We start from the raw sequence: 14,775 nt of genomic DNA, 5'->3' as shown, positions 1-14,775 counted from the left end.
CCCGCCCCTCACTTCCGTGGCCCAGGGGGTCCCCATCCCTCAGAGCCCCTCCAGCTCCTGGCCCGGAGCCCCCAGCTTTCCCCGCGCCCCTCACGGCCCCTCCGATTTCCCCGCAGTGTGGGGGGCGGGTTTCCCGGGCGCCTCCGGGCTCGAGTCACTTCCGGTGCCCTGACCTTTATAGGAGTAAACAGACCCCCTTCATCTCCGCCTCCCCTCTGCCCAGGTGACTGCCTAATCCCCGTCCCGAGGAGAAAGCGCTGGCCAGGGTTCCGGGGCCGGCTGGGAGGGTGGGGGTCAGGTGGGGGCCGCCTGGGGAAGGCCTGGACCTAGGATCTTCGCAGCACTTGGCACTGGGCACCTCCATCCCGTTTCTTCTCACGAACTTGAAGGGGACCCCTTGGCAATTCTTGCTTTTCTCTCGAGAGCAGACAGCCTTCAGCCCTCGCTGCCCGGGCTGGTGTGTCTGACCCAGCTGTGGTTTTTCCAGGCCTGAAGGCCCCGGAGTGCGCTAGCAGCATGTACAAAGACACCGTCTACTCCGCCTTCAATCTGCTCATGCACTACCCGCCCCCCTCGGGAGCAGGCCAGCACCCCCAGCCGCAGCCCCCACTGGTAAGTGGCCCTAGCCCAGCCGGGTGCCTGCGACCTCCTTGACCAGGTATGTGAGGCACAGGCAAGAAGTGACTTTCGCTTACAACAAAATAGATACGGGAGAATTCCGTTCTGGTCTGTCTTCCCGTTCATGCCCAGCGGGATCGGAACCAGAGGAGAACTGTGCTGAAGGAAGGAGGGGTGGCCCTGGGCACGCCACTTCCCCGCTGGCTGTTGGCTTTTGTCCTCCCAGCTTGCTCACAAGCAGGTGTCGGCCTTATCCTGGTGCTTGGTGATGCTGGGGTGTAATCTCACAGTACATTTGAGCTGAGATCCATCCCCCTGACTCCTGAGGGTGGTGTGCATTGTGTGGTCTGAGCTGTGAGCTCTGTAGTTAGCCTCCCCCCTAAAGCCCGAAGCCCCAAGCCTTGGTGCTGGGAGGAACCCGCAGAAAAGCTGGTGGGCTTCAGATTTCCTGGTTGTGGATCGCTACTTGCTCTGTCCTTATTGGCCTGAGTGCACCATGCAACAGAATGCCCAAACACCATGTGTGGAAAGTGAAGCTGGCTTGGTCTCAAATGCACCACGAAAGGTTTGTTGAGGTGTTTCAAATCAGTAATGTTGGTAAAGGGCCTGTTTGATGAATTTGCAAATTAAGTATGTTTACATACCCAGTGGTTTGAAAAGATTTCATGATCATTACAAACCATGCTTTTCTGACCATTGGAGCAGATGATCTCAAGTGTGAAGAGCCTACTCTGAGTGCTTTGGAGCAGTTAAGCTGCACTTAAAAAAAAAAAATTCAGATTAGTGTTTAGATTGTCCTCAGGTAGCCCAAGTTGGGGTGAGGTTAGAGCTCCTAGAGTACATGAAAGGTCTGGGGGACTCTCTTTGGCGGATGTTGGGTGCAAATGCGGGCACAGTGTAGGTGGGTCCCACAGGTGCAGGCCCTATCCTGGCTCACATGGCTCATGGTGGGGGTCACCCAGAGGGAGGAGGGTGACTGCCTGGCTTTCTGATCTGGAGATGAGGGTTTCATGCTGAAGGCAGTGGGAGGTGAGATGACAGATTGAGGCTTCCCTCTAGAAACCCAGGATGGAAAGCCTTGTAGACAGCTGACTCAGGAAGTAAGCTCCTTGCCCTCTGCACCCCTATTTTCTCATCTCTAGAAGGAGCATGTTGGATGAGTGTTCTATCTCTTTCTGCTCAGGGGTGGCTCTATCTAGGTGTTTGCTTCCTTTCAAGTCTAGCGGGGAGGGGGCTGACCACTGACCTTGCCACCTGATGCCGCAGCTCTCCTGAGAGACCTCTGCCCCACAGGAGCAGATACTTAACAAAGATGTTTTGGGGTCCCTTAGAAGGAGCAAGCCCTTTGATTTGGGGCCAAGTTGACATAACCCACTACTGCGAAACCGCTGGCAGGTGAGTTGCTTGCTTACATGGTCAGGGGGCTTGAGTCACTGTGATAACCCTGACTAGACAAAGGCCTAGGCCCGGGAACAAGCCTAGCAGAGCAGGCTCCCCTCCTGCTTCTTGTGAGTCCACAGTGGTGCAAGGAGAAGCAGTGGTTCCGAGTCCCTCTCATGGCATGGGCAAGTGGTGGGACAGTGCCCAGAGAGGGAGGGCCTCGTTCTCTGTAGGGGTGTGATGCTGAGACCATTTGGTGTCCTTTAGTTCACATTGGCCAAAGAGTAGGTGGACCCACAGCCAACTCCAGCCTAATGATGGGGGCGGGGTACAACACCCCTCTCCTGGCCTGGGTTGTGTGTTTTTTTTCAACTTAGGAGCTTTCTCAAGATACAGCAGATGTATTTGTATGTGTCACACCCTCCCTATAAGGGCAGATCCCTAGGTTTTCCTCCCCACTCAGCTGCTGCCTCCCCACTGCCTTGCTTCTGGGAGCACAGGAGGACAGGCTCTGGCACTGACTTTCAGTGCCCTGGTGCCAGCTGCTTCAGGGGATGTGGGCAAGGGCCTAAGTAGGGGTGGCACTGCGTGCAGAAGATGTATGTGAATGTAGTGGAGCCTCTTTTAAGAAAACTTGATAGCCCTAGTCAGTTTGGCCCAGAGGATAGAGTGTCAGCCCACGGACTAAAGGGTCCTGGGTTCGATTCCAGTCAAGAGCATGTACCTCCCTTAAAGGCCTGATCCTGGCTCTGGCCCCAGGCACATGTGGGAGGCAACCGATCGTTGTGCCTTTCTCACATCGATGTTTCTCTCTGTCTCTCCCGCTCCCTTCCACTCTCTGAAAACTTGATAGTTACAAGCAAATAGCAAGTAAGAGTAGTTGTTTGCAATACTTGAAGAGTTGTATAGACAATTACAAATTTGGTTGTGTTTTAAAAAGCAAAATTAATTGACCCTATGTTTTGGGAGCACATTTATCATGTGACTCAAGGTTCATGTCTAGAATCAGAAAATATTCTCTTCAAGTGGGTCAGGAGCTCCTTGCAGGGGCCCTGAGGGAAAACTGCCTTTGGAGGTTTTCTTCAAAGCGGTGCTTTCCTGAGCCCATCTTCACGCCACAAATGACAGGCTGCCAGCCCCTGCCCGTGGGCTTTAGAACTAGGCTCCGCGGCCCTTTGCCCAGCCCTCTCTGAGAGAATGCAAGTGGCCAGCAGTTGTGCCGAGGAGCTCCAGACCCATCCCCTGACTTCTCTGCCCATGTGTAGATGGGATGTCCATGTGGCTACCACATCGGTACCTCAGAACAGGCAGGCCCGAGCCTAGCCTGGAGTAACGGGCCAGGCAACCACCTCAAGCTCAATTGCCACAGGGGAGAGGGAGATTTTTCCCCCCAAAAAGTTTGTTTCATTTTGGTAGTTGATGTCTTGTAGACTCTGTAAGGGGAATTAGGTCAGAGTTTATTTCATGGCTGATGTTTGTCAGGCATCTAATGCGGGTTTGCACAGTTACTGGCCTAGAGCAGTCACCACTCCTTATTTCCTCTGCTGTGAGACCTGGGGATGGGGTGGAGAGCAGTGAGTGGGTCCTGGGCCAGACTTTGAGGGGCTTCTGGGATGAGTAAGGCATCATTCCTTAGGGAAACACAGGCTTTTGAATATGCAGGACTGATAATCTGGTACAAATCCTCATCTCAAAAGGAATACGAGGCCACATTGCTCTTGTGACCTCTTCCCTGGGCTACACTGAGAACCTGTGGCCTAGAAGGCTGATGAGCCTTTTGCTATTTAGATGAACTGCCCAGAATGGGCAAATCCGTAGGGACAGACAGTAAATTAGTAGTTGTCAGGGCCTGGGAGAAGAGGGGTGTGAGGGTGGACTCTAATGGGGTTGCTTTTTGGGGTGATGAATATGTTCTGGAATTAGATAGTGGACACAGTTGTACTACCATATGAATATACTAAAAGCCACTGAATCATATACTTTTTAATGGTGAATGTTATAGTACATGAATTATATCTCAGTACAGGGGGGAAAAACACACACCTGAGGCTCTTGGCTCTTAAAGGGACTCGGGACTATTTCCCTATGTCTGAGACTATAGCCTTCCTGATACCTGGGTGTGCTTCAAGCCAGGGAGTCAGGCATCAGCTCCTGGGTGGAGGAGCCCAGCTAGGCAGTGGACTCATGCTGGGGCTCCTGGCCATTTGGCTCACATTCCCTGACTCCAAGGTCTGAGGTCCAGGTGAGGGCTGTGCAAACAAGTCCCCGGGGAGCAGGAGGTGAGGGTGTGAGCAAGATGAGCATAGGAAGGAAGTGCTGCTGACACATGGCCAGCCTATCCAGGGGAGCTCTGCAGAGATGCACCCACTCAGCCCGCCACACCCCGCAGAGAGAGCATCAAGGCCTTGTTAGGGAGGGTTACTGATGGTCGATCACCAGCTCTGGTTGGAGTGAAGCCTGTTAGAAGGGAGGCTGGCACCAGGCTGAGCACCTAGGTGCTCCGCCTCTGGGAGCATCTGGCCGAGTGGAGAAGACTCCCTCCTGGCTGGACAGTGCTGTCACAAAAGACTCAGCTGGGAGCATCCTAGGCAGAGCTGGCACAGGAGGGTCTGCTGAGCAAATTCCTAAGGCACAGTTGTCCGACAGGTGAGGACAGAGGGACTGGCAGACACCTGGGCTCCTCTCCAGCTATCCCCGATGTCCCACTTCTCCACTTCAGTCACCACCTCCCAAGCATCTCCATCCCTCACCCAGATGGCAGTAGTAGCTCCCTCCAGGGTCCCTCTGCACCTGCCCCCACCCTAACCCTTACCCTAACTGCCACTCCAGGCTCCACATAGCAGCCAAAGGAGTCCTTTAAAAACATAAATCAGCCCTAGCCAATTTGGCTCAGTGGATAGAGCATCTTCGGCCTGCGGACATGAAGGGCTCTGGGTTCGATCCAGTCAAGGGCACATGCCCAGGTTGCGGGCTCGATCCCTAGTAGGGGGCATGCAGGAGGCAGCCGAGTGATTCTCATCATTGATGTTTTTATCTCCCTCTCTGAAATCAACCAATAAAAATATATTTAAAAAACAACAACATAAATCAGATCCCATCTCCCACCTGATTAAACCCTACAGTGGCTTCCCAATGCTCATGGAATAAGGTCCAAACCACTCACCACAGCCTGAGTGCCTGGGTGGCCAGCACCTGATCACCCCTCTCATCAGCACCATACTCTTCTGTCCCTAAATAGCAGCCACTTCAGTGTCATGGTAAGTTTTACAATCAACGAGAATCTTTTCCACCTCAGGACCTTTGCACTTGCCCCTCAGCTTGGAATTCTTTCGCAGCTTTTAACATAGCTACACCTTTTTCATTCCTCATTCGTGGCTTAATTCAAAGGTCACCTCCTCAGAGAGGCCTCCTTTGGTACCCTCTGTCATGGCCATGGGCCTTGGCTGCCTACCCTCACAGCCTCTCTGGCCAAAGATGGCCCTGCTTTATGATGCACTTGCCATGCTCAGACCAAAGATAGCTCATCCATCAAAAGTATCTCAGCCTGCTCTGGCCAGGTGGCTAAGTTGGTTGGAGCATCATCCCATATACCAAAAGGCTGGGTGTTCTTTCCCAGTTAGGGCACATACCTGGGTTGCAGGTTCGATCCCCCGTTGGAGCGCATATAATCGATGTTTCAATCTTTCTCACATCCATGTTTCTACGCCCCCCCCTTCCCCTCTCTCTAAAATCAATAAACATATCCTCAGGTGAGGATAAAAGAAAAGGGCGGGAACAGTATCTCAGCCTTAGTGTACTCATCTGCATAATGTGAGTGGTAAGCCCTCCTCCCAACATTGGAGTGAGGTCAGGAGGCAGAAGTGCCAGGGAGGTGTCCAGGAAAGTGCTGGTGTGGCCTGGGCTTGCGACAGTGGGGGTTGGGCCATGACTGATGCTTTCTCCCTTGCTGTCCTGGTTCCTCTGGGGCTGTTGTGGCTCAGTTGTAGCCCCATGTGGACTACCATCTAGAGGGCTGTATCTCCACTTTGGGCCACAGGGGCCTGGGGATCTGAATCCTGGGGCCAGCCCTAAGGTGGGGACACAGGTGCACAGACCCCCTCCTCACTGCTGCTCTACGTCACCCAGGGGTTCTTGGAAGGGGAAGTGCTATTCCTGGGCCAGGACAGGAGCTGCGGCCACTCAGTTGATCCTGAGAATCCTCTCCCACCACCCCAAATATTTATCTGAAAGAGGTCCCCTTTCCTCAACCATATAGAACCCCTTACACAGGATGATCGGGGCTTAAGCTATTTTGGGCCCTCACCATGCCTAGCCGAACCTCAGCCTCTCCTCCAGAAAGAGACCCACGTTGTCATTAACCTCTGACCATCCTCAGACCTTTTCTCACAGTCACTCCTGCATGCAGCCCTGTGTCTTGCCACGATTCTCCCCTTGTGTAGGGGTGCATATTTGCAGGCCCTCTGACAGTGCCATGTACAGCATCTTTACTTATCTCGAATATTGACTCTCTCCCTCATGTGGCCTCATTTGCTCACAGGTTGGGAAATTTTGCTCTGTAGAAATCACTCCTTAGTGGCTATTTTGCTTATTTTCCTGGAGCACAGTATCCAAGAAGAATTATGGGATCAAGAGGGAGGAAGAGCCGAAACCGGTTTGGCTCAGTGGATAGAGCGTCGGCCTGCGGATTGAAGGGTCCCAGGTTTGATTCTGGTCAAGGGCATGTACCTGGGTTGCGGGCACATCCCCAGTGGGAGATGTGCAGGAGGCAGCTGATGGATGTTTCTCTCTCATCGATGTTTCTAGCTCTCTATCTCTCTCCCTTCTTCTCTATGAAAAATCAATAAAATATATTTAAAAAAAAAAAAAAGAGGGAGGAAGAATCTGGCATTTGCTTCCCTGTAGCCCCAGTTCACTTTGGGATCCTTGCAGGGCCTGCGTATACATGGCTAATGTGGACTTTTCTCTTTCATCATTCATGTAATAGGTTTGTCGTGTGCATTGGGACTTAGAAGTTATTTTGACTTGCATTCTTTCCTGACTTGGAAGGCCATGTGGTGTTGGCTGTGGTATTTGGAAAATCTGCAGCACCCCCTCAGCTGCTCCCCAAATCGGACTTTGCTTCCAGGGTTCTCCCTTGATGCCTTTCAGGACCAGGAAGGTCCATCCTGCAGATCCCTGCACCACCCTGTTCCCAGGGACAGCAGTTTTAGGGCTGCCCTCTAGCTCAGCGGGGTGGAAAGGCTAACAGAGAGCCTTGGGTTGGTTGCCAGGACCCAGGTATTCTTCCTGAATTCTTACCACAGTTTCACCAAGTCAGTTTCCACAGCCAGGAAATAGGGACATTCATACCAGCTCTGTCCACCTCCCCAGGTGCCCAGAGGCTTGGGTGTGTGGGGGGTTGAAGGGAGGTCTTGGTGATCCCCTCCCAGAGGCTGCCAGCAGCCCATGCCTCCTGGGTCTCCTGAGGTTTAGTTGAGCTGTAAAAATGGGCTCCAGGGGCACTGGCTTCAAATCATTGAACTGCTGAAGTCTAGCTGGATCAGGATGGACATAGAGCCACATGGTGAGGATAGGGGGGCCTTCTTAGGCAGCTGCGGTCCTGAAGACATACAGTCACACTCCCTCATACCTTGTGACTGGCTGCTTCCTGCCACTGTGTACAAACAAGACTCTGTTGGAGGAAACAGGTGTTTTATCAGGTCACAGGGCCTCCCTCCCCCAACGGTAAAGTGCCCAGATCCTCGGGTAACAACCCTTCTTCTGCAGGCGGGGACAGTAAGACCAGGTCAGTACTGGTGTGGCCTGGGCTTGAGACGGTGAGGGGACTTGTCCAAGGCCCCTTAGGAGAGTGGAAGGGGAAGGCAGTGAGTCTAGAAGACCCACCCTCAAATGTATCTGCCCCTTCTTGGCTGAGTGGCCTTGGGTAAGTTACTTAACTCCTCTGGATCATAGGTTCCTCATCTAAAATTGAGGATAATGAGAGTTCCTACCTCCATTGGTTACTGTGGAATGGATTGCGATAGTGTATGTGAGATCCCTAGCACGTAGTAGGTGCTTCATGAGTGGAAACCACTGTGGGAGGAATTGAACACTGTGATAATGGCCCTTGTGAAGGGCGCTGTGCCAAGTAGGTGGGGCACTCCTGAAGCTGAGACTGGGCTGGAGCCGGGGTGCTCTCCCTCAGCTCAGCAGCCAGCTCGCCTGGGGCAGTGCAGAGGACAGCTATTCTGCCCATCTGGCCCTAGAATCCTGGGCCGAGACCCCTACTGGCAGTTACTGAGTCACCTGCTCCTATCCCCACCCCCACCCCCACTGTATACTTGGCCTTGTCTCAGCACTGAGAGGACAGCTGCCTCTGCCCGCCCAGAGCTCAGTCCTGGCAAGGCCAAGAGACTCTCCTGTGGGCTCAGAGTCAGCTTTGAGGTTCTGCCTGCCTGAGTTGGTAAAGGGCACTGAGGAGGGAGAGGGGCCAGTGGGGGCAGCCCGGGAGGGTTCCAGCTGGCCAGGAACCTGCACAGTTGAGAGTGAGAGAACACTCAAGATGTGGGGGGGGGACAGCTTGTGCATAGGGTGTGAGACAGAAATTTGTATTTTCTTGACCATTAGAAGGGTGGACCAAAGCCCAGGTCTGTGGGGGCCACGAGGTGAGGCTAGAGAAACAGGGCTGATACTGATGGCCCAGCATGTGACCTTGATGCCCAGGCAATGCTGGTTCCAGAGCCTGGGAGTGCCTGGTGGGCACATGTGTGTTGGCAGCACCAAGGTCAGGGTAGTGCCCACCAGGGCGAGGCAGGCAGAGCCTGCACCTGGCACAGGATGGACGTTGGTAGGTGCAGGGTAACTGAGGTGCGAGCAGGGCCTGGGGAGGGGTGGGCTTTGGGGAGGTTCAAGGGTGCTGGCACGTGCAAGGCAAGAAGAGTACCTCAGAAGTGGAAGTTTCCATTTTAGTGTTATTGTATTTGACTCTCAGTCTCTCCAGGGTCATGAGTGGAGGGTTTTGGCCCCCTGTTTACTCAGGGGAACTGAACCTCAGAGGTCAGGTCCAACCCATTGGTGATTCAGCCAGGGTGTGGAGAGTACCTCTCATCAGCATTGTCTCTAGCAGGACTCTGAGGTTCCAGGAGTCTGAGAAGGGGGTTCTCTGAGAACCAGGACATTGTTAGCTTCTTCCTTCAGGCAGTTTGCTGCCTCAGCTCACAGACCTATGATGCTTGGGGTTTGGACATGGGTGCCGCCTCCCTCCCTAAAAGGTGTAGTCCATATCACCCTTTGCATGCATGAAGTCTCTGAGCTACAGCGGGGTGGGTTTGTCCTGTTCAGAGGATCTGGCCCCTTCTTGGCTCAGTCCCCTGGTGGGTGAAGAGACTGTCCCTTACTGGGAGGGGGTAGGGACCCTGGCCTGGGATGGGGCTGAGATGCACGTGATCTGGTCCTCTGGGGAGGCTGCCTGTGTAGCTTGTCTCACCCACTGAGACTGCCTGCCTGGGCTGTGTCAATAGACAGAGCCTTAACGCCCAGAGGCAGACTGGAGATACAAAGCCTTCACACTGTGACAGACTTCTACAGCCATAGCTCCCCAGAGGTCAGAGGAAGTGGATGTTCTGCCAAATAAGCTTCTCCCTGCTCCCTTACTCCTCCCATTAAAACAACCAACTCTTTCTCCCTCCAAGGACAGGAGAGCTGTCTGGGCCCCACTATCTGCTTCCAAATGATGGGTATACAACTGTGGCTGTAGGCATGGGTGGGCAGGCTGAGGCCCCAGGGAACAGTGGGCTGGCCCCCTCCTAGAAAACCCCATTTGCCCATGAGACCAGGGGACTGTGATGAGTAAGGAAGCCAGGGGAACAGGGCATCTCCTCACATGGCTCTATGAGTTCAAGAAAATCTATTAACCTCTCTAGGTCTCAGTTTCTCCCTCTAAAATGGGGGCAGGGGATGCCTAGCCTTGGCGGATTCTGAGTGTCAGGTAAGTATCGGCTGGAGAGGCCTGCTGTGTGGGGGCGCTATAAGGATTGCTCCAGGGCCAGCCTCCCCATCAGGCAAGAAGGGATTGTGAGGAGGGAGGTACAGGTGACGGGAGTCCAGGCTTAGGGTATTCTGACTAACTCTGACCTGGCTCTGGTTGCAGCAGGCCCAGCCTCCCAGTCTGCTGGGCCGCCATCTGAAACGCATTACCGATGCTTTGTAAACTCTACATCATTCGGCCACATGAAAGCCTGGAATCTAAAAATAGGCACTCCCAGAAGACGCCCCGCATTGGTGAGGCTCAGCTGACCTCTGCACGAACACCCACCACTAGGCCACCTCCCTTGCCAGGGAGCCCCAACTGACAGGACCACACCCACCCATCCTCCCAGCGTGGGCAGCCACTGCCTGGGGCCACTTTATCTGGGCACAGATCTCATCCAGCTGGTCAAAGCTTCAGGCCCCAAGGGCAGAATGTCTGAAAGAACCAGGAGGAAGCAGTTGAGAGTGTTGGTGGCCCTAAAACCCCTTCCTCAGTGCCATACACGCCTGGAATGTCCATGGGAAAGTTAATGGTGAAGCCATTGGAGCCATCTTGCAGATGAGGATACGGGGTCCTGTGGAGGGAGAACACAGAAAGGGAGCCTTGGCCACTGTCAGATTGGTGGACAGGGCGGCCACTGGCTGATGTGCTGGTGTGAGAAGGGCAGGGGCCTGCCCCGGATCCTGTGGTGGTGGTGGAGAGCCTGCTGCAACAGGAACGGGGAGCGGCTGTGGGTCTCCAGGCTGCTAGGCTTGACTCTTTGCCTTGCTTTCTGTGGGTTCCCTTTCCCTATGGTCTCCATGACCAACTGCAAACCACTCTTTTCCCTAAAAATAAACATGCTTATGGGATTGGGGGAAGCTTTGTAACTATCAAAGGAAATAATAGGGTGTTTAAGAAAATTACATTGCGTTTTAAATAACCAGCATGAAAGTCATTAAGTTTGAAGTTTCATTCAAATCATATGGCTCTGTGGCTGGCCTGGTGGCCAGGCAGGCAGAGGGTGGGTGGGCCCGGGCCCTCAGAGATGCTGAGAGACAGCCTGTGGGGAGTTCTGCAGCAGCAGTGAGGTCTCTGGTGGGATGAGCTAGCCGAGGGTCCAGGCGGCGTGACCACTGAGTGTGTGCCAGGCTGTGGCCACCCCCCCAGAGCTTGCTGGCTGGCTTTGAATCAGGGTGCAGCCTGGGAGCCACCCAGCTGTGGTAGGCAACCCCATGGGTGGGGCTGAGGGTGACCGCAGTCCACAGGGTGTGGGGACAGATGAAGCTGGGATTGCTTAGGTTACAGGGATTGATGGCCATGATGAGTTGGGGGTTTCAGGGAAGATGGTTTGGATTAAAAAAGGCTAGAGGAGATCTACAGGGCCAGGGCCACATCTGTCCTCTTCATTGATGGAATTTCAGTGCCTTACATGGTAGGTGCTCAGCAAACAGTTGCTAAAAGAATAATAGCCTCAATAGTGCCAGATCTGTACCAGGGGTTTTTGTGTGTGTGTGTTTTTTTTAAAGGGGTTCAATGGCAGAGTTGATTCATGGCACTATAAATCATATTGTTATCAGTGGGGTCCCTTCTGTGTCCCCACCTGTTGCTGGTGGAAGTGCACTTTTTGGGTGCCAAAGAGAAAAGGAACTTTCTGAGACTCACACAGGAGAGTGAGTGGCATTTATCTGTGTGGAATTACACCCCTGAGTTTCCAAGGTCCCATTTCCCTCCATCCCACCAAGGAAAAAGTCCCACTTTGCTTTCAGCAGAGCTAGGATTAAAGCAGTTGTTCAGAATTTCCACCATGTCCATTGGTTAGGCCTATATGCTTGCATATAAGTCCTTTGGTTGATCTTTCCCCCTTACCCCCACCCTCCCCTACCTTCCCTCCAAGGCCCGACAGCCCAATCAATGCCTCTCCGTCTCTGGATCAGTCCTTGTTCATCAGTTTATGTTGTTCATTTGTACCAGGGGTTTTAATCCCAATATCAAGACCCTTGCAAGAATCCAAGAAAGTAGATACTATTATTGCTCTCATTTTGCAGATGGGGAAACTGAGCTCAGAGTGGTTAAGATCGTGCTAATACCTAGCAGATCAGAACTTGGACTGAGGTCTGTTTTATCTCAAAGCCCACGCTCCTCGCTGCCCTGCCCCTTAGCTGTTGAATGTGTGGAGATGGGGGCATTGTAGGCCAAGAAGCTGAAGGTCTCTGGTGGGATAAGCTAGGCGAGGGTCTAGGCAAAGTTTTCCCTACTCTTTTGGGTTCATGCGTTGGATCCAGCTGGATTCCTCTGGCCCCAAGGAAAGATTTGGCCTTCATTGCCCCGCTGCATGTGACCTCATAGCTCTCGGCTTGGGTCAGGGCTGGACCCTTTCCTTCTTGGATGCCTGGCAAGGTCAGGGCTCCCAGGACCAAAGAGGTTGTATATCTTGGTTAGAGGCAGGAGCACAGGGCTTCCAAAATAAATGTTACCTGGAAAAGTGTTTATAAATGACATTTAAAATTGAATCAGGTTTGATGCATGCATGACATAGGACAGGTCCTGGTCCTAGCTTAGCTCAGAGCTCACTGTTGGGGTTTCTCTGGGCCCAGGAGCCCTCCTCTGTGTGGTCTGGGGTTAGGCTGGAGGGTTTCTTAGACCCTGAGTCACTGCGAATGGCTGGACTGAGGAAGTTGAGGGCATCCTTGAATGTGCCCCCCACGCTCAGTGGGAAAGCTTTTGTGAACCCGAGCCAACTGCCAGCCCTGCAGGGGCATTTTGAGAGCAGTTTTTTCTATTGCTACCATCCTTTGCTTCCCGCCCCCGACTTTAGTCACTGAAAGCCAGTCAGGAGCTCAGCAGTCTGAGCCGATAGCAATCAGGCAATAGTCCAAAGGAAATAGAGGACCAGCGGCCCCGGCCTGGCACAAAGGCTGGCTTTCCTGAAAAGCCTTGGTCCAGGAACGCACTTGCCTTTGTCATTATTAACTCCCTTAATCCTGACATCTATCCAGTGAGGTATAGCCATGGTACAGTTGGGGAACCTGAGGCATTGAGAGACTTGCACCTTGTAAATGCTAGAAGAGGGATTTGAACCCAGGCATCTACTTGTTTTTACTGCCCTTAAACTGCCATGCTTCCTTGCCTCTTAGACAATTTATCTCTCCACCCAGTTTTTTAAAAATGAGTTTATAGTTACAGCTGGGTCTCCCTGTTCCATCCCTCCCCACACTTCACCCCCAGCAATTTGGCATTTCACCCTCTCTCCTGTATTTTTATACGGTTACACTCAGGTGTGTATCTATAAGAGCTGCTTGGTGTGGTTTGGGAACCCCTAACGCAACCTCATTAGGAAGCTCCATCACAGAGGGGCCCTGTGGCAGTTGGCAGTCCTGCCCTCCTCCCCCACTCACACTGGGCAGGAGGAGCTTGGGTAAAAGCACTGGGGCCTAGAGCCTCCAGCAGCTCCTTTTCCTCTCCTTGCTTGCATTCCCTTCAGATAAACCACTGAGTCCAGGCAGAGCCCCAAGGGCCTTAACTGGCAATAACTACAAGGGGTTAGACCTGATTGAGCTTCCTGTGGCCCAAGGCAGAACTGTTCTGGGACTAGTACAGGCCAGGCAACTCAGACACTCTTGCTCCTCAGAAGCTGGCTGGAATGAATCTGGCTGGGAACATAGTGCGGAAGCTGGGGGTGAGATCTCCAAGTCTGTCCCTTCTACCCTCGAGCCATTTCTGACCATCAGCCTCCGAGTTTCTGGGCCTGGCCAAGGCTCTCCTGGCTCTCACTCCTAGGCACTACACTTACCCTTCTAGATAAGCCCTATGGAGAGCCACCCCAGGGGCTATCCCTATCCCACCACTCCTGGCATGTGGAGGGGAGAGCACAGCCAGACCCTGTGGGAGGATAACCTCTCGTTTTCCCTTTAGTCCAATGGTTCTCAACCTTCCTAATGCCGCGACCCTTTAATACAGTTCCTCATGTTGTGGTGACCCCCAACCATAAAATTATTTTCGTTGCTACTTCATAACTGTAATTTTGCTATTATGAATCGTAATGTAAATATCTGATATGCAGGATGTATTTTCATTGTTACAAATTGAACATAAAAGCATAGTGATTAATCACAAAAACAATATGTAATTATATATGTGTTTTCCGATGGTCTTAGGCGACCCCTGTGAAAGGAGTCGCGACCCACAGGTTGAGAACCACTGCTTTAGTCCTTTATGATAGAACCTAAATCATTCAAGGACAGGGTCATGGCACCCTTCACATAAGGCTAGGTGGAGGTCAGAGCCAAGCTTCCAGTCAGTTTGTTCCAAGAAAGGTTCTTGGCAAGGAGTTTCTGGCAGAATTGGTGGTCCCAGCTCCCCAGTGGACTAGAGACCCAGTGTGGGGAAGAGTAGAATTTGAGAACCGCTGGCTCCTTGGTCTCCATGCTGGCACACTACCAGATAGTACCCGGCAAAGATCTTTGGCCAGGAACCCCAAAGGGCTGGATTCAAATCCATATCTGTCACTACTTGCTGAGAGACCTTAGGCAAGTTGTTGAACCTCCCTGGGCTTCCCTTTCCCCCACCTGCAAAATCTGCACAGTCACACAGTGGTTGGGAAGACTGGTGGGACTTCAGTGGGGAACAGAACCCTGCAAGGTGCTAAGGCACACAGTCAGCTTTTAGTAGTGGGGGCTGCCATCTCTAAACCTGTACCTCTGCTGGTTTCTTCCTGCCTTTTCTACAAAGCCTTATGGTTTTGCTCCCAGGGGACCAAAATCTCTGAGCTCCTCAAATGCCTCCTTCCC

General features: G+C 52.9%; 1 protein-coding gene across 6 annotated transcripts in view; it reads left to right on the top strand.

Moving 5' to 3' along the window:
• The window catches only part of TCF7 (transcription factor 7 (T-cell specific, HMG-box)), a 43,972-nt gene that overhangs the window by 10,018 nt on the left and 19,179 nt on the right, over positions 1 to 14,775 (top strand). For all 6 annotated transcript variants that reach the window (XM_006753559.1, XM_006753558.2, XM_006753556.2 and 3 more), the window contains exon 2: positions 488 to 612. In XM_006753559.1, the coding sequence (XP_006753622.1) occupies positions 517 to 612 (96 nt within the window). In that variant the 5' untranslated portion in view covers positions 488 to 516. The remainder of the gene's footprint in view (positions 1 to 487; positions 613 to 14,775) is intronic.

Source organism: Myotis davidii, unplaced genomic scaffold (genome assembly GCF_000327345.1).
Source record: "Myotis davidii unplaced genomic scaffold, ASM32734v1 scaffold471, whole genome shotgun sequence".
NCBI lineage: Eukaryota > Metazoa > Chordata > Mammalia > Chiroptera > Vespertilionidae > Myotis > Myotis davidii.
Note: the sequence above shows the minus strand (reverse complement) of the source record. Positions and strands in the feature narration are given on the sequence as shown.